General features: G+C 40.2%; 1 protein-coding gene across 2 annotated transcripts in view; it reads right to left on the reverse strand.

The window, feature by feature from the left end:
- Positions 1-5,105: 5,105 nt before the first annotated feature.
- Positions 5,106-20,849, reverse strand: part of nisch (nischarin) — a 34,341-nt gene continuing 18,597 nt past the window's right edge. For both annotated transcript variants that reach the window (XM_044220512.1, XM_044220522.1), the window contains 12 exons: positions 19,611-19,903; positions 17,963-18,174; positions 16,937-17,361; positions 16,056-16,240; positions 15,872-15,935; positions 14,090-14,228; positions 13,543-13,693; positions 12,922-13,041; positions 12,619-12,780; positions 10,631-10,803; positions 9,803-9,993; positions 5,106-7,681 (listed from right to left, as the gene is read on the reverse strand). In XM_044220512.1, the coding sequence (XP_044076447.1) occupies positions 7,354-7,681; positions 9,803-9,993; positions 10,631-10,803; positions 12,619-12,780; positions 12,922-13,041; positions 13,543-13,693; positions 14,090-14,228; positions 15,872-15,935; positions 16,056-16,240; positions 16,937-17,361; positions 17,963-18,174; positions 19,611-19,903 (2,443 nt within the window). In that variant the 3' untranslated portion in view covers positions 5,106-7,353. The remainder of the gene's footprint in view (positions 7,682-9,802; positions 9,994-10,630; positions 10,804-12,618; positions 12,781-12,921; positions 13,042-13,542; positions 13,694-14,089; positions 14,229-15,871; positions 15,936-16,055; positions 16,241-16,936; positions 17,362-17,962; positions 18,175-19,610; positions 19,904-20,849) is intronic.

Genomic DNA, 20,849 nt, shown 5'->3' on the forward strand with positions numbered 1-20,849 from the left:
TCCGCGATCCTTCGCAGAGAAGAGTGTTATGGGTAACGCACACAGAAATAGCCATGCGAATGTATCGAAACGGCACCCAATGCATATTCGCCTACATCCAGCCCACCATCTTTACTGTCTTAGTTTAGCGTGTTAGCATGCTAACATTTGCTAATTAGCAGAAAAAAAGTACATCTGAGGCTGCTGGGAATGTCATTAGTTTTGCAGGAATTGGCCATATTACAATTTTGTCCTGACAATGGTGCTAGTGGAAAAGTTAAGGGATCACCGAATTTGTTACAATTATTTTGAGGGGGACATTAACGTCTGTACCAAATGTAATGGCAATCCATCCTATAGTTCTCAAGACATTTCGATCAGAACCCAAAATGTCAACCTCAGGGTGGCGCTAGAGGAAAAGTCAGGAGATCACTAAAGTCATTAGGATTCATCGTCTGGGAACCATGAATGTCTGGACAAAATTTCATTGCAATCCTTCTGATAGTTGTAGAGATATTTCAGTCTGGACCAAAGTGGTGGACTGAAAGACAGATAGACCAACATTGCCATCCATAAAGCCACGCAGCTAAAAACCATACAAAATCAAAAACCCAGGTGGAATTTGGTGGCCCTGCTGTAATGATAAGGCCTTTAAAAGAGGTAAAATGCTGACAGTTTTACATGAAGTCTGTATTTTACACATTTATGATGAGAGTACAGAAGGGTTACTGTTGGACCACACAAAGCTCAATTCAGTGCCCCAAACACTACTACAGAGCTACCACACGCATTACAGAATGAGACTGCAAAGCGGTTTCTTGCTCACAAACTTATATGTTTATGTTTTATCAAAGGTTAAATGATATCTGTCCCTGCGTGCTGCTGACTGACTGACATTGCGTATTACTCTGGATGAACTTTGTTCCAACTTCTGTGATGTGTCCTTGTGTCTGTGATGCCTTGAGACTGCCTGATTAAAACAAGAAAAATACATAAAAAGAATTAAAACATTGTGTGAAGGACGCCATGATAATTGTTATAGTTGACTGTTACATAACGGCACCAAGTGACACTGTCACTCACTGCTGACTCCTGAGAAAGTCAGAAAAACATGAATCCGAGAGTAGAGAGGGAGGGGCCTGAGCCAGAGGTCGTGGATGTCTCTCGGCCCATGTCCCGATGACTGTCTCAACCTCAACAAATGCCTCCAATCAGCACTCTAGCCGGAAAACAGCCGAACAGACAAGAAAAACCATGAACGATAAGAGGAAGTGAGAAAGGATTTACTATCAGTCACATCTGTCTGGCGTTCCCTGGTGTCTTTCTTCTCCGACTGTTTATCAAAGGAGACTTTAACTGGATTCAGCAGAATATTTGAAACACCTCACAGTACCATAAATACATACACTACACTTTAATGTTTCAACTTCATCAGTGGTTCTTAAACTATGGTGAAAAATGTGCAATGGAACTAAAGCTGAATTAATCTGTTTCATCCGGAAACAATAAACAAAGTCCTTTCACGCTCAAAATTTGGGATAATAATTTCTTCTTCTCTTTAATCTCCTTCATGTGTTAAGCATTCATTAACATTTATATGCTAGTATCTGCATGTTATCTCCCAACTCAATAATTTTATTAAATGCAGTACACCTATCTTTTTGAACTGTGAAGATAGCCCTTACTTACAGTCCTTTGTCATAGGACCCTGGGAACATATGTAGGGATGAGCCCGTAGCTGTCAGTCTGAACTGTTAAATAAACTGAACCAAAGTCAAGTCAAATTTATTTATACAGCACATTTCATACAATGTAAGCTCAATGTGCTTCACATACAACAAATGTGAACAAAATAAAATAAGACATGAATACATATTGAAATACATATTAAAAGAAAAACATCCATAAATCCATCCCCTGCCGACCCACCAACATAAACACACCCACATACATTTACCCATAAATAGAGAGAGGGGGGGTGTCAAGCACTAGCTAGTCATAGTCCTGAGAGAACAGGTAGGTCCTAAGTTTGCTTTTAAAAGATGACACAGTTGTGGTACATCTTATATCATCTGGCAGTTTGTTCCAGAGAGTGGGTCCAAAATACCTGAATGCACCTTCACCAGATTTAGTACTGATCATGGGTCAGTTAGGAGACCAGGTTCTGATGATCTGAGGGTTCTGGAGGGTTTGTAAGCAGTGAGCAGATCAGAGATGTATTTAGGAGCTAGACCATTAAGTGATTTGTAAACAGTGAGCAATATTTTGAAATCAATTCTGTATTTTAAAGTAAAAGAGTACTGCAGAGTGTATTGCAGAGAGTTTTAGCTGCTAAACTGAACTGTTAAATAAACCGGACCAGCGTATTAGGTGGTAAACTGAACTGTTAGGTTACCTGACCCAAATATTAACTGAAAATCTGACCTGTTAGCTAACCCAAACTAAATCTTAAACTGCTAAACAGGGCCGTTAACGTTAGCTAACATGTACCAAACTGTTTTGGCTGTTAAACTGTGTAGTTAACTAACCAGAACCTTTTTACCTGCTAAACCAAACTGTTAGCTAACCTGAACCAAACTGGATGGTCATAACTGATTTTCAAGTAGTACAATGTTTCCGACTACTGATGATCTAGTTGCTGCAACAGTAACTTTGTATGGAGGCTTTAGGTTTTGCCATTTCATACTAGAAAGCACTCACAGAAGCGCATAAGACCACCAAGGCAGCACAATCCTCTAAATTTGTTATTTTAGTAACAGAAAAACACTTTAATCTGCATCTGAATATGCATCAAAATGTATATATAGTTATAGACGATCATAGCATACATGAGCTGATTGTTTTCATTCAAGCAAGTGCAATACTTCCTTTGAAAAATTCCTGATTCCACATCATAATGGAATCAACTGTTCAATGGCTAAAAGCTGAATTTTCCACCAAATTGAATGGAAATATGTTGAGAATTTTGATAGATATGCTGCTAATAAACTAATGGGATAAAACACATAACCTGCTTGGCAGAGGTGATAAACACTGTTCTCCAGAGGAGAGTCCCAGCCTGACTGATAACTCTGTTTGTTCTTCAAAAACACACCGTCATGACATCTTGTCACAGTGACTGTCACTGTTCCAAACAGAAATCCTGTTTGGATCCAACCTGTGCATGTGATGACATTTCGGACAACTGAATTAGTTTTTTCCTCACATGAAAGCAGAGCCTGGAGATGAAATTCTTTCCTATTGGTCAGTTGACCTACTGGAACAACAGAATGCCAATCAGAGGTCAGTTAGCCAGTTTTGCTTATCAGACATTTCTGGTACAGTATCTCTGTCCCTAAAAAGGAAATCAGCTGAATTTCATGATGAGCTCCCCCGACAGACAGGAAATAGAGGAAGTTGAATGAGTTTAAAGGTGGCGGTGTGTTTCGTGCTGCTGAACCGCCAAGTCATCAAAACCTCACTGAGCGGTGGGAACGCTGAACTGCTGACGGGAACTTTTGGTTAATTCTTTTTTTAAATGGTTTTTTTGGTCTCCTCTGGAAAACAAGTGGTTCTCAACCTGCCCCCCCCCCTCTCTAAAATTCTCTAAAAATGTGTTAATCATTTAGATGTTTCATATAGTTATTTGGTTAGCTGTTTCCTTGTATTTTCTGCAAGTTTCCACTGATAAGAGCTTATAAATGTTTCACAACTAACTAAATTGTAACTAGAACTTTGTCCATATCAACTTTTCCCAATAATTAATACCAAACTACATAGGTCTTTCCAGGAAACTTGGAAATTGTTAGGAAAACAAACCCCCCAAAAAAGTGTTTTACATCCCAACAGTAAGGTCTAAATTCAGTTTCAAAGCCCTCTCCATGCTGTCAAATATATTTTCGGGTGAGAAATTCTGAATCCTTCACTTTGTTGTCCTAAACTGAATAGTTAAATAAAAAGATGATGTCTGAAAATACTGGAATCAGGCTAAAAAGGTTTTCTCGGAATATAAAATGTCCCAAGGTTGCTAAAATCTCCAAATTCACAGAAACATTTCAAGGACATGACCTCAGTGTCCTCAATGGTGGCTAAGGAAGTGCAGGACACAAAAGATCCTCCTTCATATTGTCTTTATAGTGTTTAGGAAATGCTATTGGTTTCCTATTGGCTATTGCTATTTGTTTTGGCTTTATTTTTATTTTACTCTTTTTAAATTCTATCCATATTCATGTCTTTTTCTATTGCGTTATGTTTCGTTTTTTAATACTTTCTATATATAAAGTACTTTGAATTGCCTTGTTGAAAAGTGCCATACAAACAAACTTGCCTTTCACTACCTGAAGCAGCACGCCCCCACCAACACAGAGCCTTGTTCGTTTTAATGCAGGGCTGTTTTCGGTCTCAGCGCCTGCCAACATACCCAAGAGTTTTAAGGCTTATCAGACGCAAAAACACTGCACAGTGGTTTATAATAATATGCAACAGGATTTTCCGACTCTGAAAAGTTATAACAACACCTTCATCATTTTCCATTGTGACAATCGCAAGGTAAACAGAAATACTGTGTTCATGTTACAAAGAAATCTACAAGGAATGTGTGCTTGCACCTATTCGACTGACCACCACAGTGCCTTTCCAGGTGACACTGCGTTGTAGTCTAGCTAGCAAAAGTTAAGTCAAGGTCAACTATTTATGCATTATATATATATTATTTTTTATATATACAGACGACCCTGCCTTTTGCGTTAGCCCCCCTCACTGTCATCGGAACGTCTGCCTAAACAAAGCAAGACAGAGTTAGGCAGGTCACTGTAATAATAATTGCTAGTCACTGCACTACTATAAAGAAAATAAACTTAATTTGTATTGAAATGGGAAATAATCTCACACCATTGGCAATTTTTTTCACTTATAAGACAATAAGATTTCCAGACTGAATGTGAAAATAGACATTTGCAGTGACTGTGTCCATCACTGAATCAGTTTTAGTTTTCCACAGAAACATACCACACAACAGTCGGGCTTTCTGGTTTAACTGTTGCATCAGCTAAAATGTGCACAGACTGCGGTTAAATCCTGATGATTCCTGGTTTGATTTAAAGAACTAAACTGCTGTTGCTAAACCAAACAGGAATTGTTGTTACATGTGGAGTTTTCATTTTCACTTTAATTCAGTGGCATTCCCCTTTGACGACACAACAACATGTAACGTAAACAACAGTGGTGAAGGGTGGGGCGGTCCAACACTGGCTGGCTTCCCATTTGTCAATAATAATAATGTACGAAAAACATAACATACAATAAAATAAAATAAAACGAAAATATAAAAAATAATACTCAATGATAATACTAAATATTACATTTCAGAGTTCATGTTGGAAATATCATCAGGAGCTTCATGTTTAGTACAAAATCTGCTTCAGGATGGAAAACATCCATCTGTACCAAAGCAACAATTATATTAATATTAATAACAATATACAGTTCAATAATACTGCTTCATCAATTACAATGTGCAAGGAATTAAATGTTCAGAGAGCAGATTGTGCCGAGCAGCAGTGTGTGTGTGTGTGTGTGTGTGTGTGTGTGTGTGTGTGTGTGTGTGTGTGTGTGCTTTCTACTTAAAACAACAGTAACATTTTGGGATATCCTCTTGTCTCCACACCCAGAGCCAGACAAATGTAACACAAATGTAAAAATGGAAATATACAAAAGTGATTTTTTGTTTTAAAAGCAACTGTACATAAATAACTCAATAATAATAATAAATCAGACAGTTAAATTAAATTGTAGGAAGATGGATTTTTTTCTATTTTGATGGAGCTAGGCTAGCAGCATTCCCCCTGGTTCCAGTCTTTGTGCTAAGCTAGGCTGACACATCCTGGACCTATCTTTGTACTGAAAACACGGAGATGACAGTGATATACATCTTCTAATCCGACTCTGGAGAGGACAGAGAACAAGAGGATTTACCAGAAATGACAAACTGTTCCTTTAAGGTCTAGTAGAACTCCTGTGGACTGTCTGGAGCGCCCCCTGCTGTGCAACACCAGTCTGTGTCTGTCTGTCTGTCTGTCTGTCTGTCTGTCAATCAAGTCATCCAACGAATCAGTAAATCTGCACTGTGACGTCCCAGGCTGCTCCTACTGTCTGTAATGGCAGTCTGGTGTCTATTGAGTCCTACAAACACTCATTTTTTTCCTGTGGCAGGCACCAAACTGTGTGTAGTCAGAGCCACATCCCTTCCAGTCTGTAAGAAGTAGGACTAAAGGCCCCAGTATGCTTCAAACTAAGTGCTTGTCAGATCGTGTAGCAGCTTCTGAAACAACAGCAGAATTGGGGGCTGTGTCTGACAATTTTTTTAAATTTCCGAAACCAACAATCACCCACTTCGACATTTTGCATTTGACATGTGCATTTTTATGTATATGTAGAAAACATATTTCCATCGTGTTTTCACCCTTTGAGGTTTGACTGCTGTTCATTTAATTAAGTCATCTTCTTCTGCAATGGTATAATGGCACTCGACTGGAGAGTTGGCGCCACCTACTGCTTATCTCGATGAACCAACTCCTAATAATCGCATAACCGTAGTGGATGGAAACAAGCATTTACTCACATTTTCTTTTGCAGATTTTCTCAAAATTCTGTCACAATTTGCACTACATTTGGATGGAAACCTAGCTTATGACAGCAGGCCTTTTACCCCACTTTCCAGTGTGGACATACAAAACGGGGAGAACCACTTTGACTTTTGTCGTGGTCGGACAACACGTCATATGAACTAATTCCTTTGAGGCATATTGAGGCCTCTGCATTGGTCTTCTTGAAGTGAAGACCTCATTTAAATAAGGGTGCCAAGCAGAGACTTTAGATACAACACCCCTGTTTGTTTTCTCTGGCGTGCTTTCTGAGAGTAATCTCCACAGACAGCTGATCAAATAAAACAAATATCATGCCGGCGATATGATACGATTGGTCAGGTGGAGGTGTGTAAGTAGACGGGATTTAAACTTCTCTCTCAAGCTTGCTTTGTTCATTCTTCACACAACTACTTCTGTCACTTTTCATATGAACAACCGAGTGCAACACCACGAATACCTTCAAGGAGAGACTGAAAGTGTGCATCGTTCATCGCGTCTCGCCGCTCTCTGTGATGACAAGCTTCTTTCCAGTGTGACCATTCAGAGCAGCGAGAAAATGCTTTGACTTTAGACTTGGTCAGACAACGCTTTGTACAAACTACTTAGTTTGAAGCATATTGAGGTCTTTAAACAGCCAATAAAGCCCTGAATCCGTGTATAAATTATCCCGGTCATACGACGACTCCGCCTGCCAATCAGCTCCCAGTGACCAACTTGGTGCTGAACAGTTATCCATCTGTCCGTCAACCAATCAGCCAGTGAGCTCCACAGGAAGCTCCCGGCTGCACAGCGCCTCCCACTGGCGAGCGAGGAGTGATATCAGCCTCTCTCTGCTGTCGGCTCCCGGGACAAAGACGCACCACTGGACCTCGCCCTCTGCGCCCCCGCTGGCTCCGCCCCCCCTGGTCAGGGCCTCCTCCCCTCCGGCGGCGAAGTGGTCCATGGTGAGGTGGCAGAGCAGGTCGGGGCCAGGCAGGTCATCGAACACCAGGGTCAGTGCTTGAGGGTATGTCTGGTACCCCAGAAGGACCCGGTCCAGGTCCCGGATCCTCCGAGCCTCACGCAGCTGGTACCGCTCCCTGCAGGAGGACATGATGAGGAAGATGATAAGGAGGGGAATGACTACCATACTGTCATCAACCATCACAAAAACCTGAAAGACGTCACTTCAATCAAACGCACAACAATCCTGTTTTTGTTTGAGAAAAAGGAATTACTAATTATTATTATTATCACGTTATTAAAGACATTTATGTTATCAGATGGTCTAATGAAGTCCATAATTAATGTTGCTCAATTAAAATCATCCGTGACAAGTGGGATTGCTTCATCTCTGTTGGGTGTGGTTACAGAGCACAATTCTGACAATACCCAAACACCAGAAGTCCAATATTCACTCCTCTTTAAGTCTGTTTTTAGTCTCTACCAACTCCTGAGGGAAATATCTGGCCCTTTAGCTGCTAAATGTTCCACTTTCTTCACCAGGTAGTCGCTAACTGTGTCTGCTGAGCAGGTAGTGTACAGTGAGTTTATAGAGCTTTTTTGCTGAAAGCAGCTGCCTACTGCAGCCATAAACAATATATGAGAGCGGTGAGAGTGAACCAAAACAGTAAAGCTGCAGGCCGGACAGCTAAACAATGAGCTGAAACTCACTATAAAAGCTCAGTAAAGCTGAGGGGAGCTGCAGATTCAGGTGATAATTCTCTGTAGGTCCATCACTACGAGGGACCCCTTTCATTGTCTCATTGGCACGATACATTGTTATTATAAATATATCAATTATTTCCACTTTAAAGATTAAACATCACAATTCATTCCAATCTCGACTCAACAGCCAGGTGCGTTTTCATTTTATCAAGTTTATGTCTATTATTTGGGATGCAGGCTGATCAAGACATTTTTAATGGATCTCTATCAGCTGTTGGATCGTAACTCAGTGAAAACACTGGAGCAGTCTCCTCCTGAACAACATAGCGAGATGGTAAACTGCAGAGCAACAGAAACAAAGAGCACCCAGCAGTTTCAGTTAATGATCTACACACTAAGAGAGTGATGCAGCAGATCTGCTCTGCCTCCGGGCTGATAAAACTGTCGCTGCTTCTGTTTCAGGAACATTTCTCTCAGGTGGATCTCTGTAGTGCTGCTGTTTGTTAAAAACTGCATTGTTTGTGAGGGAGATAAAAAGAGGCTGTTTTAAATCTGGTTCATACTTTCCGCTTCAGACACATTTTTTTACAACCATCCATATCTGATCAGTGATTCAAATAGGTCTGGTTTTGTGCTCATGAATGGCTTAATTAATGGTTTCCCTGGATGGAAAAAGTACTGAGCAAATCAGAGCTTTGTAGGTGGGATTAAGAATTGGGACATCATCTTCCTGTGCCAGAGCCAGAAAATGGTCACAAAAATGTGGATGAAATGGACACAGTTGTACAGGTTGTTTTAAGTTACAGAATCAACAACTCTTAAATTGACACATTTTTTGACGAACAAGAGACACGCTCCAAGCTAATGAAAATGACGTCAACGGGACAGGTACATCAGTCATCACTGATGGTTAGAGCTAACATGAACATGATGTCAGACTGAATAATGACGTGAAATGAAATAGGAATCTGAGTAACAGCACTATGGGACACTGCACAAAATTTTATAGGAAACTATTAAAGGAAATCTATATTAAATCTATATCTTAATGGAGGTTTTAAGCTGTCCAGTGCATGTTAAGTACACGTTTAAATGTAAGCCCACTGTAGTCTTACGACTATCATGTATGAAAATATAAATATCACACTGTGTATTAATAAACAGTCAATACTTAAGTATTTAGACATCCGTTTACATAATATCTCTCACACTAAGCTCTGATCAATCAAAACATGTCAGTGAGTTATTGGTGAGTCAGTAATAAAGATACACAGTATCCTGTTCCTCTTCACAGTGACTGATTCGATGTTCTGCCTCTCTGTTTTCAGGCCTCAGTGAATACTGATTTCAGCTGGGGATGGTGGGGGTGGGGTTTCTGAGTGCCCCATGTTCCCTGTGACACCGTCAATATGAGCGTGTCACCGTGATGTGAGCGATATTCAAATGGTTGCAAACTGCAATTTCACCGCTAGATGCCACTAAATCCTACACACTGCTCCTTTAAGGTTTAGAAATGTTGTGGTACAGGAGGGCAGGGCTTCCCGTGTGCGCACCTGGAGGGAGGTTCTTTGGCGAAGTCAGGCAGAGGATAGCTGACGTAGTCCTCATCCAATAGGAAAATGTCGGTGCTGGTCAGGATCAAAGTTCTGGGCTGGAGTACAGGAGAGGAAGCGGAGCCAGAAACAGAGGGGGACTGGCCTGAGAGAGCAGAGCCTTGGCTGGGCAGACTGCTGGGGATCTGGACCTGGAGGAAAAGAATGAATAATAATAATTGTATAATGAGTTTAAAATAACTAACCTAAACAAAAGCAAATACAAAGACTGGAAATATAAAATCAAGGCAAAACAAGCCAAGACATTTTTTGCCACTTTGGGGCAGTGGAAAAAGTGGTCATTTTTAATCACCCCTTAAGCTGATATTACAAGCCAGTAATAATAGTCCTGATCCATTGTCAATGTTAAAGTATTAATTATAGCCACTTTAAATGAATAGTTCAACATTTTGAGAAATATGCTTATATGGTCTGTTCAAATTTCAAAAATACACCTACCAACACCTCTAAAGCTCACTAATTGTATCTCGTTTGTTTCATTTGTACACAATCAGAAATGTAAAAAAAAAAAAAAAAGTTTCCAGGGGGATTTATGTGAGGTAACTACTTTTCAACAACAGCTGGGCGCAGTGACTGTGTGAAGCTTCCTGAAGTGTTGTTGTCACACCAAAACCTGTGCTCATCGATCGTATCTGGCAACCTGTGCTGTAGTCGGAGACAATGCAAAGAAGCACTGGGTGGATGGATATACCGTTGTTCATCTAGAAATAGTTCCAGTACGTCAACTGCCCCTAAAAATCACAAATTACAAAAGGAAGAAGTTCTTACCTGGAAGACCAGCAGGTACAGCAGGACACTGAAAGAGCGTGAGGACGAGGACGCTGTGGAGGCCGGAGTCTTCCTCTCTGCCACGATGAAGGTCAGGTCTCCCATCTCCTCCTCACTGGGATAAATAAATTTCACCCTGCTGCTGTGGACCAGCTCGTAGTTCTGCATCTTACCTGCAGGGGGAGAGAAAATCACATCTTAAACTCAGCAATTTAGATTAGGCTTCCTCACTCTAATAAGTCAGTCAATTTGTTCAAATTTTGCACAGATATAATTAGGGCTAGGATGATTTTTTTTAAATGTTAACAAATCCATATATCAGGGCAAAAACATCAATATTTTATTATTTCTAATGAAAACAGTACATATATTAAACAGTTCTTATTTCTTACAACTATAGGGCTAAACAATAGTGAAAAAAATTGTAAAATAAAATTATACATTTTTTATTCTCTTTTTATTGAGATATAAATCCACATATCCATCAAAATTTGATTGTTTCTTATAAATTTTTCTTTTATTTTTTTAAGATGAAAGATATTTTGAAGAAAGAAAAAAAAAAGAGAAATATAAAATATAGTAAAAGGCCGAGGACTAGATACTCTCTGTGGTCCCTGTATTACAGAGTGAGCCTGTTGCATTCAGAGAGTGTAGCACTGTGGGTTGCTTGTAGGCTAGCAGGTTTCTTCATGAAGAAATAAATCCCTGATGAGTGAAACAAATCAAAACCTTCTCCTGGCTTCTTTTGCAGAAACGGACTGAGGACATCTGTCAAGCAGCCAAGATTTTACCACTGTCATAATGTCACAGAGTGTCATAATGAGAAACTCAAAGAGATGAAGTCTGAAAAATATAAAGTCAGAGAAATTGATTTTGACCCCTTCTAAGAGCGTGAGAGGAGAAAGTGTGGGTACTGTACATAACTGATAAACAGCTTGGACAAAAATGTGGGATTTATGCTATAATAGAAGTCTGTAAGGTTCACTTTCGCAAGAGAATTGGCTTCAAGGATGATGAATACTTCATCCTTGGACAACATGTATCTGGAGAAAACTTCCCCAACAGGACCAGTCTGTTATCACAGCTGTTATTAAGCGGATAGGAACAACTGCCTCCACTGGTTAATGCAGATTCTCTTTGAAATAATAAAATGTAAATACAATTGAAAGGCTTTAGTACTTGACTATAGTTTCACAAATTTGTGGGTTATTTTGTTTTAATTGGTTTCTGTATATTTTTACTTAAAAAGGTTCAGTGTGTAGGATTTAGTGGCATCTAGCGGTGAAATTCCAGTTATCACCCTCCCTTCCAAGCGTGTAGGAGAAATTACGGTGGCCGCGAAACTCGCGAACGGCACTATCTGGAGCCAGTGATTGGTTTGTCCGTTCTGGGCTACTGTAGAAACATGGCTGTGCAACGTGGCAGCCTCCATAGAAGGCGACCCGCTCACTATGTAGATAAAAATGGCTTATTCTAAGGTAACAAAAACACAACGGTTCTTATTTTCAGGCGATTATACACTAATGAAAACATACTTATAAATATTATATTCCATTTCTGCCAATGGCTCTTCCTAAATGTTACACAATGGACCTTTAAATGAGAAGAATGTTAAACATGGCCTATTGTGTTTTACTCAACATGTTTCTTATATTCCAAAAATCTTTCTCCAGAAAAAGCTGTTAAAACAGGAGGAGTCTGTCTAATAATAATGGTTGTCTTATATAGATCCCAAAACGGTGAATACATTGTATTTTTGTCATCTCCTTCACTGTAAAACGTTCCCATTAGGGATTTTTATCCGGCAACAGACATTTTTTGTTTTTGTGTGAAAGCCATGTGACCTGCCAAGAATGATGAGTTATATATAATTGTAGAGGGAAGTGTGTTGCATGGATGATCGCAAACCAATCAGGTTGTTCAGGTAGGATTTGATGTCAAAACAGATATTTAATTTCATCTGAGTGACAGAGTCCCAGCATGGTTACCTGTGTTTGTGCTGGTGAACTGGGAGTAGAAGTCCTGATCTGACGGCTCTGGAGGAGGAAGCTGCTGCTGCAGACTGAGAGCTGACATCAGCTCCTGAAGGAAGACGCTCGTCCCATAACTGTCCCTGCTGAGACAGCTCACGATGTGATCGGCCGAATGACCTGCAAACACAGAGAGAGAGGGAGAAAGAGACAGAGAGGAGACATGGATAGGTAAGAGGGTGATGCATTAAGCAGCAGTTTGGTATAAATTTGTATGACCTCTGCAAACACTGGAGACAAGGTGTGTGTACATCCACTGACCTACGACTCGGAAGTACTGGTCAAACAGTCCCACATTGACAGACAGCAGCTCAGACAGTCTGATGGACAGACAGCAGCACAGACGGACGTCCGGATCTCCAGAGTCCATTATGTCCAACACTGACAGACACACCAGAAAACAAACTGTTAAATAACGAGAAACTGCTGCTGTTTTTTGATCCGTAACATTTTAGGGGTAAAGAAAAATACATTTTGTTTATTTGTGTGGATCCACATTTGCTTAGCATTACTCTTCCTAGGGTCCATAAGAAAAAATAACAATACAATAATACAATAATTTCATGTGATTATGAAAATCAAAGTAAGTGAAAATAATATTACATATTATATAATATATACATAAATGCACTTGTTACCTAAATCTTAAAGTTATTTTTCTGTACATCACTGCTCCTGGTTTTGATCTTAACACATCTCTGCTTGGTCACATTAAAACCAGGATCAGTCCTGATCCTGAATGTGACTAACATTTTAGCAAAAGCTCTAATAATTAGCAGTGGCGGCAGCAGCAGTATTATTAAAACAGCAGTGACTCCCATTATATTATGTGATTTCAAATGTAATCGTTACTCACTGACTGAACCAATCAGTTCATCCTACCTGAGTGATGACCGAGTGTGGAGGCGGAGTCTTCCAACAGGAAGTAGATTGTATCAGTGGAGAGCAGCAGACAGCAGGTGAGCTCAGTCTCTGGAGACTTGTAGAGAACCACAGACAGCCACAAGACTTGTCTCACCTCCTCCACCTCAGACTGATAAAAGTGGCACAAAGTAAAAAAGTTGAGTTGGAATTTTAAAAAAAGACGGCAAAAGAACTGCAAAATGTCTTTCTGAACATGAATACTGCCTTAAGAACTGGGCTCTGGGAACTTCTGATCGACACTTTTTGCTATTTCCTGACATTCTAGAGACATAACGATTAATCGATAAATTGAAAAAAATATATATAAATCACTATATAAATTGATAATGAAAATAATCGTTAGTTGCAGCCCCATTAAAATTAAAATCTTAAATCTTATGGTTTACTTTGGAAATGCAGTGTTAGATGTCAAACAGCTGCATCACCTCCTTTGATACTGAGACACACAGGATTACGGAGTATAGGAACACAACTGTGTGTGTGTGTGTGTGTGTGTGTGTCCTACCACTGCTATATATCTGCGGAAGTAGGGCAGCAGTTTCTGTCCTCCGAGCCCAGCCAGGAGCTTCAGTCCTGGGGAGAGACCCGGGGTGAGGTGGGGGGATGGCTGGTTCTCCTCCACCTGGAGACGGGAGGAGTCCCAGCTGAGGAGGAGGAGGAGGGAGAAGTGAGGGAAAAGATAAAAATATCAACAATAATCAACAGTAATAAATCATCTCTCATGATCGCTACAGAGCAGCTGTGGGAAAAGAAGATGACACACTGTGCTCCCTGATGTTTGTTGAATGATAAAACCATGCAGTTCCCCCTGAGGCCAATCAGCACAATTACGAGAAAACAAATTGGATCATGTGCTTGTATTTCACCAAAATCTGATCAGCATTTGTTTGTACAGACAAGTGGTGTCCTTGTTAGAGAAGCCTGTGTACTTTTACGCAATTAATTATTCTTGCAACGGAAGTCTGAAATGTCAGGTGTGACACAGCATCATGGCACAGCATCATGGCACAGCATCATGGCACATGTGTGATGACACACGTCATACGCTGCCAGTTAAAGATGCCAGTGGAGTATCATCATTCTGCTGAGTTTGTGAAAATCTTGTCAGAGTGTGGAGTTAATGTGATGTACATTTCTACAGTTTACAGTACAGATAAGAGGTCTTCACAGGCCCAAAGGTTTGGACCCAATGCATGACAGACCTGTGGAAAACCTACTCAAACCAGACATGCATGAATACATTTTTTTAAAATAATAGAGAGACACTTTCCTAAAGGGAAACGATGATAACTAATCCAAAATGTGGTGGACCTGAACAGACCCAAACAGAGAGAACAGCAACACCGGAAACAGCACGATCCACCTCCAATTAATGAGCAGCCGCGGAGGAAAAGAGCAGCAGTACATGTCATTTTTCCCCACACTGCTTCAAAAAACACATTTTTCTCCTATGATGATGATGATGCGTCACATGATTAGAGCTGATAGACGCCCACTTAGATTGGAATAAAATGAAAAAATACCAGGTAGTGGTGTGATGGCTCCAGAAACCAAACAAATAAAAACAATAAATCCTTTGAAAAATATATTTCTTTTCATGTGCAACATTTGAAATAAGTGATAACTAGAGCCTGACACTGGGCGATAACGATATTGTTATTTGAGAGTTTAAAAACTATAATAATATTTGTTTTTAACATTAATATATGTCATTAACAGACATTTTTGATAAGGAGTGCTTAAGTTGTTAAAGAATTGGGACCAAAATATGTACTGAGCGGGACATTTAACATTCTAAAAATAAACTTGTCAGTGATCTCAGTGGACAAACTATGTAATGGAGACACTGTTTCTATATGACCTCAAACATATCTCTGATGTTTCTTATTACTTATCACACAACATAAAGCTGATACTGGTATATCTGTGATAAGATAAAAATCAGCTGATAATATCAACAATGCCAATGTATCACTCGGACTCTTGTAATTAAGTGCTGAAATTACAGCTTTACTGACGTCCATCAGCATTTTCTCTGCATCATGGTTTGTTTTAGATAAATAAATGTTGTATACACTCACTGATAAATAAATGAATGCCCTGATAAGATTAGTACATTGTGTTTACAGTATAAGTACAGTGTGAAACTGGGACACACTGTATGGCCTTAATCAAAGATATTACGATGCAGCTGTAAATGCAGGCACAAGAAGAAAAAGAATTCTCCAGTTTCGTGGAGAGAAAGTAATCTATGTTGGACTAAACAGAAGTGAGTCAAGAGGTCTACCTGCTAGTGCTGTGTGATTTCCTGGTACTGGTACAACAGCACTGGTCTCTGGATCTGTAACAGCCTGAGAACAAAACAACAAGGAGGTGTCAGACAAACCAGAAAGGGTCAAACTAATGGACCCATCAGCAGAGGCCTGAGGAAAATTCCCTTCTAAGTGTATAAGCAGGTAGCTGGTCTTCACCTTGTGTGTGTTGCCCTTGGTGTGGACAGGGCGTGCAGGGCCAGGGCAGGGCCACCATCTTCAGCCCTTCCAGAGAGGCTCTCCGCTGGCTCAAGTCCCCCAGGAAGGAGCTTCTGTCCTGGGCCAGAGGGAAAAGCAGCAGCAGCCTCTGACCGCCCAGCAGCAGCTCCATAGTGTGACTCCTCCTGGACACAACACGATGGGTAAAATACAGATAATGACAAGAGCCTGTTTCAAAAAGACGTGGAATTCATCTTTGTGTGCCACTGGAATAATTATATACTTTTATTGTGTTTGATTTTATCAATCAGTAAACCTGATCAACCTGATAAAAAAAACCTAAAACGGTTATAAATTGATTAAATAAATGTGCATGTTAATGATACACTAATAAACTCAAAGTTAGCAGCACCGAATGGAAACTGTAAATGTTAAAGCAGGAGACAAATTAATTGTGAAATGGAATATGCGAGAAGAGCTGGATACTGACACTGATCTCCCAATTAATTAAATTTTGATTGAGATAAATACCAATATTGCATAAAAGACTTAGCAGAATTTATTCACTTATTATTCCACAAGTAAGCAACACTATTGTTTTCTTTAAGGGTAAGACAAGAACAGTATCTAAATTCAAATAATTCAAATATGTAAAATCATACTATTAACTTAACTAGCTGAACCACCGGCTAAACCGAGATACACATACTTGATGATGTTTTCAGTTTTTTAGTCCTGTAAAGTTTCAGATACACAAGTACTCTTAAATTGCACAAACTAAAAAAACAAAAAAGTATGACACTTCATGGGACAACAACAAACAAAAAAAGCTACAGTCCATAGCGTTAGAGGATCCATTCGTCCAATCACAGCCTATGTACCTGTGGCCGTGTTTTGCGTCAGGGCAGGAAGCTCTCTCTCTGGGGTGAAGCACCACGGAGCCGAGGGGCACACGGACCAGTTTGCACCAGGAAGAGGAGGAAGAGGAAGAGGACGAGGAGGAGTGATGAAGGTCAGGGCTCCTCCTGTCTCTTTCTGCCAGCTCACTAAAGTCCATCTTCAGCACCCAGAGGTGTCGGTGGGTGAGAAAGAGGAGAGAAGGGAGGCTGGGCTCCTCTTTCTTGGATAAGATGTCTGACAGGAGGGGGTGGGTGTCCGGGCCAGAGGATGGGGAGGAGGGGAGGAGGTGGGCAGGATAGCCTCCCTGGGCTCCCTGACTCTCCTCCAGCTCCCAGGAGTTGATGAGTGAGCGTGGGAGGAGCTGCGGAGGGTTGGAGGGCTCCAGGTCAGTCTGAGACCCTGCTGCCTGGAAAAAAAAAAGTGAGAAGGTTTTTGTTTTCCAGGTGCTGACACAATGACAGACAGCCTGATTCATGCTTCATGAATGGGCCACACATGATACCTGTGTCCTTCTGTGTTTATGTATCTCACTCCCTTCTTTAAGCCATTAAATAACCTCTACAACACAGCTGTACACAGGAAAGTCCTGTCAATCATCAATGAGAAAAACATCTACCTTTTATCCCAAATGCAATTAATGTGGTCAACCTGACTTTTGAGAGTTGCTCACCAGTATGAATGCACTGAAGTTTATATTTTCCTGGGTGAGACCAAAACAATTTTCCTGCCTCCTGGCAAAGTTTAATCTATTCTATTCTAAAAAAGATCTAGTAAATTGGATTATGTTTAATTGTGTTTAATTTTATGTCTTGTGAAATGCAATTGCAAAAATTTTGTGTGAATTTAAAACAAACTACTGGGAGAAAGCATTTGATTTTTGACACGAAAGATGAAGGAAATACTTATTAATGTAATCAAAACTGAAAAACCACAGACAGTGATTGAAAAATTGAGCAGAACCTGTCTTTAAATTTAGGGACCCTAAATGACTCGTGCTGCTCTCTGACCTGGATCAGCACTGTCAGCTCCGTCCTGGTCTGCTGGAGCTCCTTGGCCTCGGAGAAGATGTACCAGCGGGTCGGACCGGCTTGGAGGCCGAAGGCGAGGCAGGAGTCAGGGAGCTCGGCTCGGGAGGAGAGCATGAGCTGGGAGTATGGCAGCAGGAGGTCCACCTGCAGGCTGGACAGCACCTCCTCCACAGGCGGACTCTGCTCCTGGTCTGAGATCAGGAGAACAGATCGCTCTTACTATCTTAGCACGCAGCAAAATCAGCAAGTGTTCCACACATATTGTATTTTACTGTATATTAGGGCTGCAACTAATGATTTTTTCATTCATTATTGATTAATCTTCAGATTATTTTCTAGATTAATGGATTAATTGTTGGTCTATAAAATGTCCACGGTGCCATGTTCACATTGCTTGTTTTGCCCAATCAACAGTCTAAAACCCAAAGACATTCAGCATACTATCACACAAAACAAAGAAAACCATCAAGTCCTCACATTTAAGAAGCTGAAACTAGGGAATGTCTGGCATTTTTGCTAGAAAAAAATGACTTGAACGATTATTATTAAAGTAAGACGTAGCAGATAAATTTTCTTTAGTTGGCTTGATTGTTTCATTTTTTCAATGCATAGGTCTGGATATTAGAATGTTTTTTTTTTTTCAGTTGTATATTTTAAGACATCTTTTTATTGTATTTTCCTTCTTAGACCACAGTAGGTCATAACTGGTCATACTTTTACTTTACTAGTTAAATGTATGTCCTGCTGTTGGTGTTAATCATGATTTGATTGCGAGGCAAAGTTTATTGTCTGCTGTCGAGCTTTGTGATGAAAAAGAAAAAAGAAAGAAGAAAAAAAGAGTGGGAAACAAATTTTTTTTAGAAGTATGATTTAACAGACAGGGGAAAGTTTCCCTGTGTTCAGTTATCTCTTGGTTTCTGTCAAATATGTCAACAAAAAAAATTTCTTCAATATTTATATATACAAATCGTTCGCTTTTCTCTTCCTGTAAAACATGAAAATATGTTAGATGACTCATTCTGCACTTGGTGGTGTATATATATATTTATCTAATCAAATGTGATTTGGCACCAACCTGCACTTGACGTAGTAGCTATCAAAGCAACATCATGGTATGAGGTGTATGTTTAGATATCAGTTGCCAAAAACTTATAAATTTCCAAAAGGAGCGTGGTTGAGGTCTAATTTATGAATTTCTTCCTCGTCCTCCTCCTCCTGATTCAACAACATAGGCACTGAGGTGTGGGTGAAACCCAACAGTCACACTTTTCACTTTTAACCAAAAAAGTCAACTGTGTTGTGTTCAACAGTTCAGTGTCTCCATTGTTGTTTATACTCCACTTTTAAAAGGAAAGATACCTAGATTTTCTGAATCATCTTAACACAAGTTGAGTTCTGTTTCACTTCCTGTTACTAAACAGAGTTCTACATTACACCAAAGTCATCCAGCTAACATAATAATCCTGCTACTATTAGGGAGGCCTCACATGAACTCAGATTAATTAATTCAATCCAAGATGGGTAGCAAAACCCAAAATATGAAAAACAAGAGCGGCAACCACAGCTTCCATATTTGTTTGTATCAAGTATACAAACAAATTTTAACTGAGGCTGATTGTGTGCTTACCTATGTCCTGACTGGTCCACGTGAAATCATCTGATAAGTACAGCAGGCCCAACAGCCAGTCTGTCAGCACCAGACATGCCTCCTTCTGCTCCACCTCCTCCTTCACCTGAAGACAGTAGCACCACAGAACCCTGCTGACCTGCACCTCCTCCTCCTCGTCTTCACACAGCTCCCCCCGGTGGCCATCAGGCTCTTCTGCAGGAGGAACAGAGAGTGACGTGGAGGACGAGCAGACCGATTCCTCAACAGAGTCATCCAGACCCATCTCAAAGTATCCGTCCCTGGTGCCTGGACTGGAATAATGAGCATACAACAGTGGATGAATCAAGAATGATCCTTTTATACTTTTTTGTCATTTAAGTGTTTATACATTTTAACATATTGGTATTATACAAAAATACAAACTTGTATTTTATTGGAAACAGTCCTATAAGTGTAGTGTAATAATTCAGACATCATCACCTCAAAATCATTGTAAATCCCATAAATCAGTGTAAATTTAGGTGATTTCAGGAATGTCTCAGAATTCCAGAAACCAGTGGGACCTTTAGGAAACAAGTTTTTAAGGGATCTCAGAAACCTGTCTGAATTTTAGGGGACCCCACACACCAGGGAGAATTTTAAGGGCTCTAAGAACCCATTGGGAACCCCAGAAACCAGTGGGAACTTTAAGAGATCTGACGAACGACTGAGAAACCCAGAAACCAGCAGGTGCTTATGGGAATCACCAAACCTAGAGGGACTTTTAGGGGATCTCAGAAACCAGTCAGATCCCAAAAACCAGCAGGAATGTCTGGAAATCAAAGAAACCAGCAAGAACCTCTGGGAGTCCCAGAAACCAGTGGGATGTTTAGGGGATCCCAGAAACCATTAGGAATTTTAGGAGATGTCAGAAACCATGAATAATATTTAGGAATCCCAGAAAATAGTGTGAATATCTGGGAGTTCCAGAAAGCATAGGAAACTTATGGGAATGCCAGAAACCATTGGGGATCCCACAAACGAGTAAGAACTTATGGGAATAAAAAAAAAAAAAACTGTGCAAACTTCTAGGAATTTCAGAACATTAGGTGTCTCAGAAAAAAACTTTTAAAAAAAAGGACCTCAGAAACCATTGGAAATCCGAAAAATCTGTTGCAACTTTAGGGGATCCCAGAAATCTGTCTGAATTTTAGGAGATTCCAGAAACCAGTAAGAACTTATGTCAGTCTAAGAAACCAGTAAGAGAAGGTTGCTGGT

This window comes from Siniperca chuatsi, linkage group LG2, assembly GCF_020085105.1.
Source record: "Siniperca chuatsi isolate FFG_IHB_CAS linkage group LG2, ASM2008510v1, whole genome shotgun sequence".
In the NCBI taxonomy this organism is placed as follows: Eukaryota; Metazoa; Chordata; class Actinopteri; order Centrarchiformes; family Sinipercidae; genus Siniperca; species Siniperca chuatsi.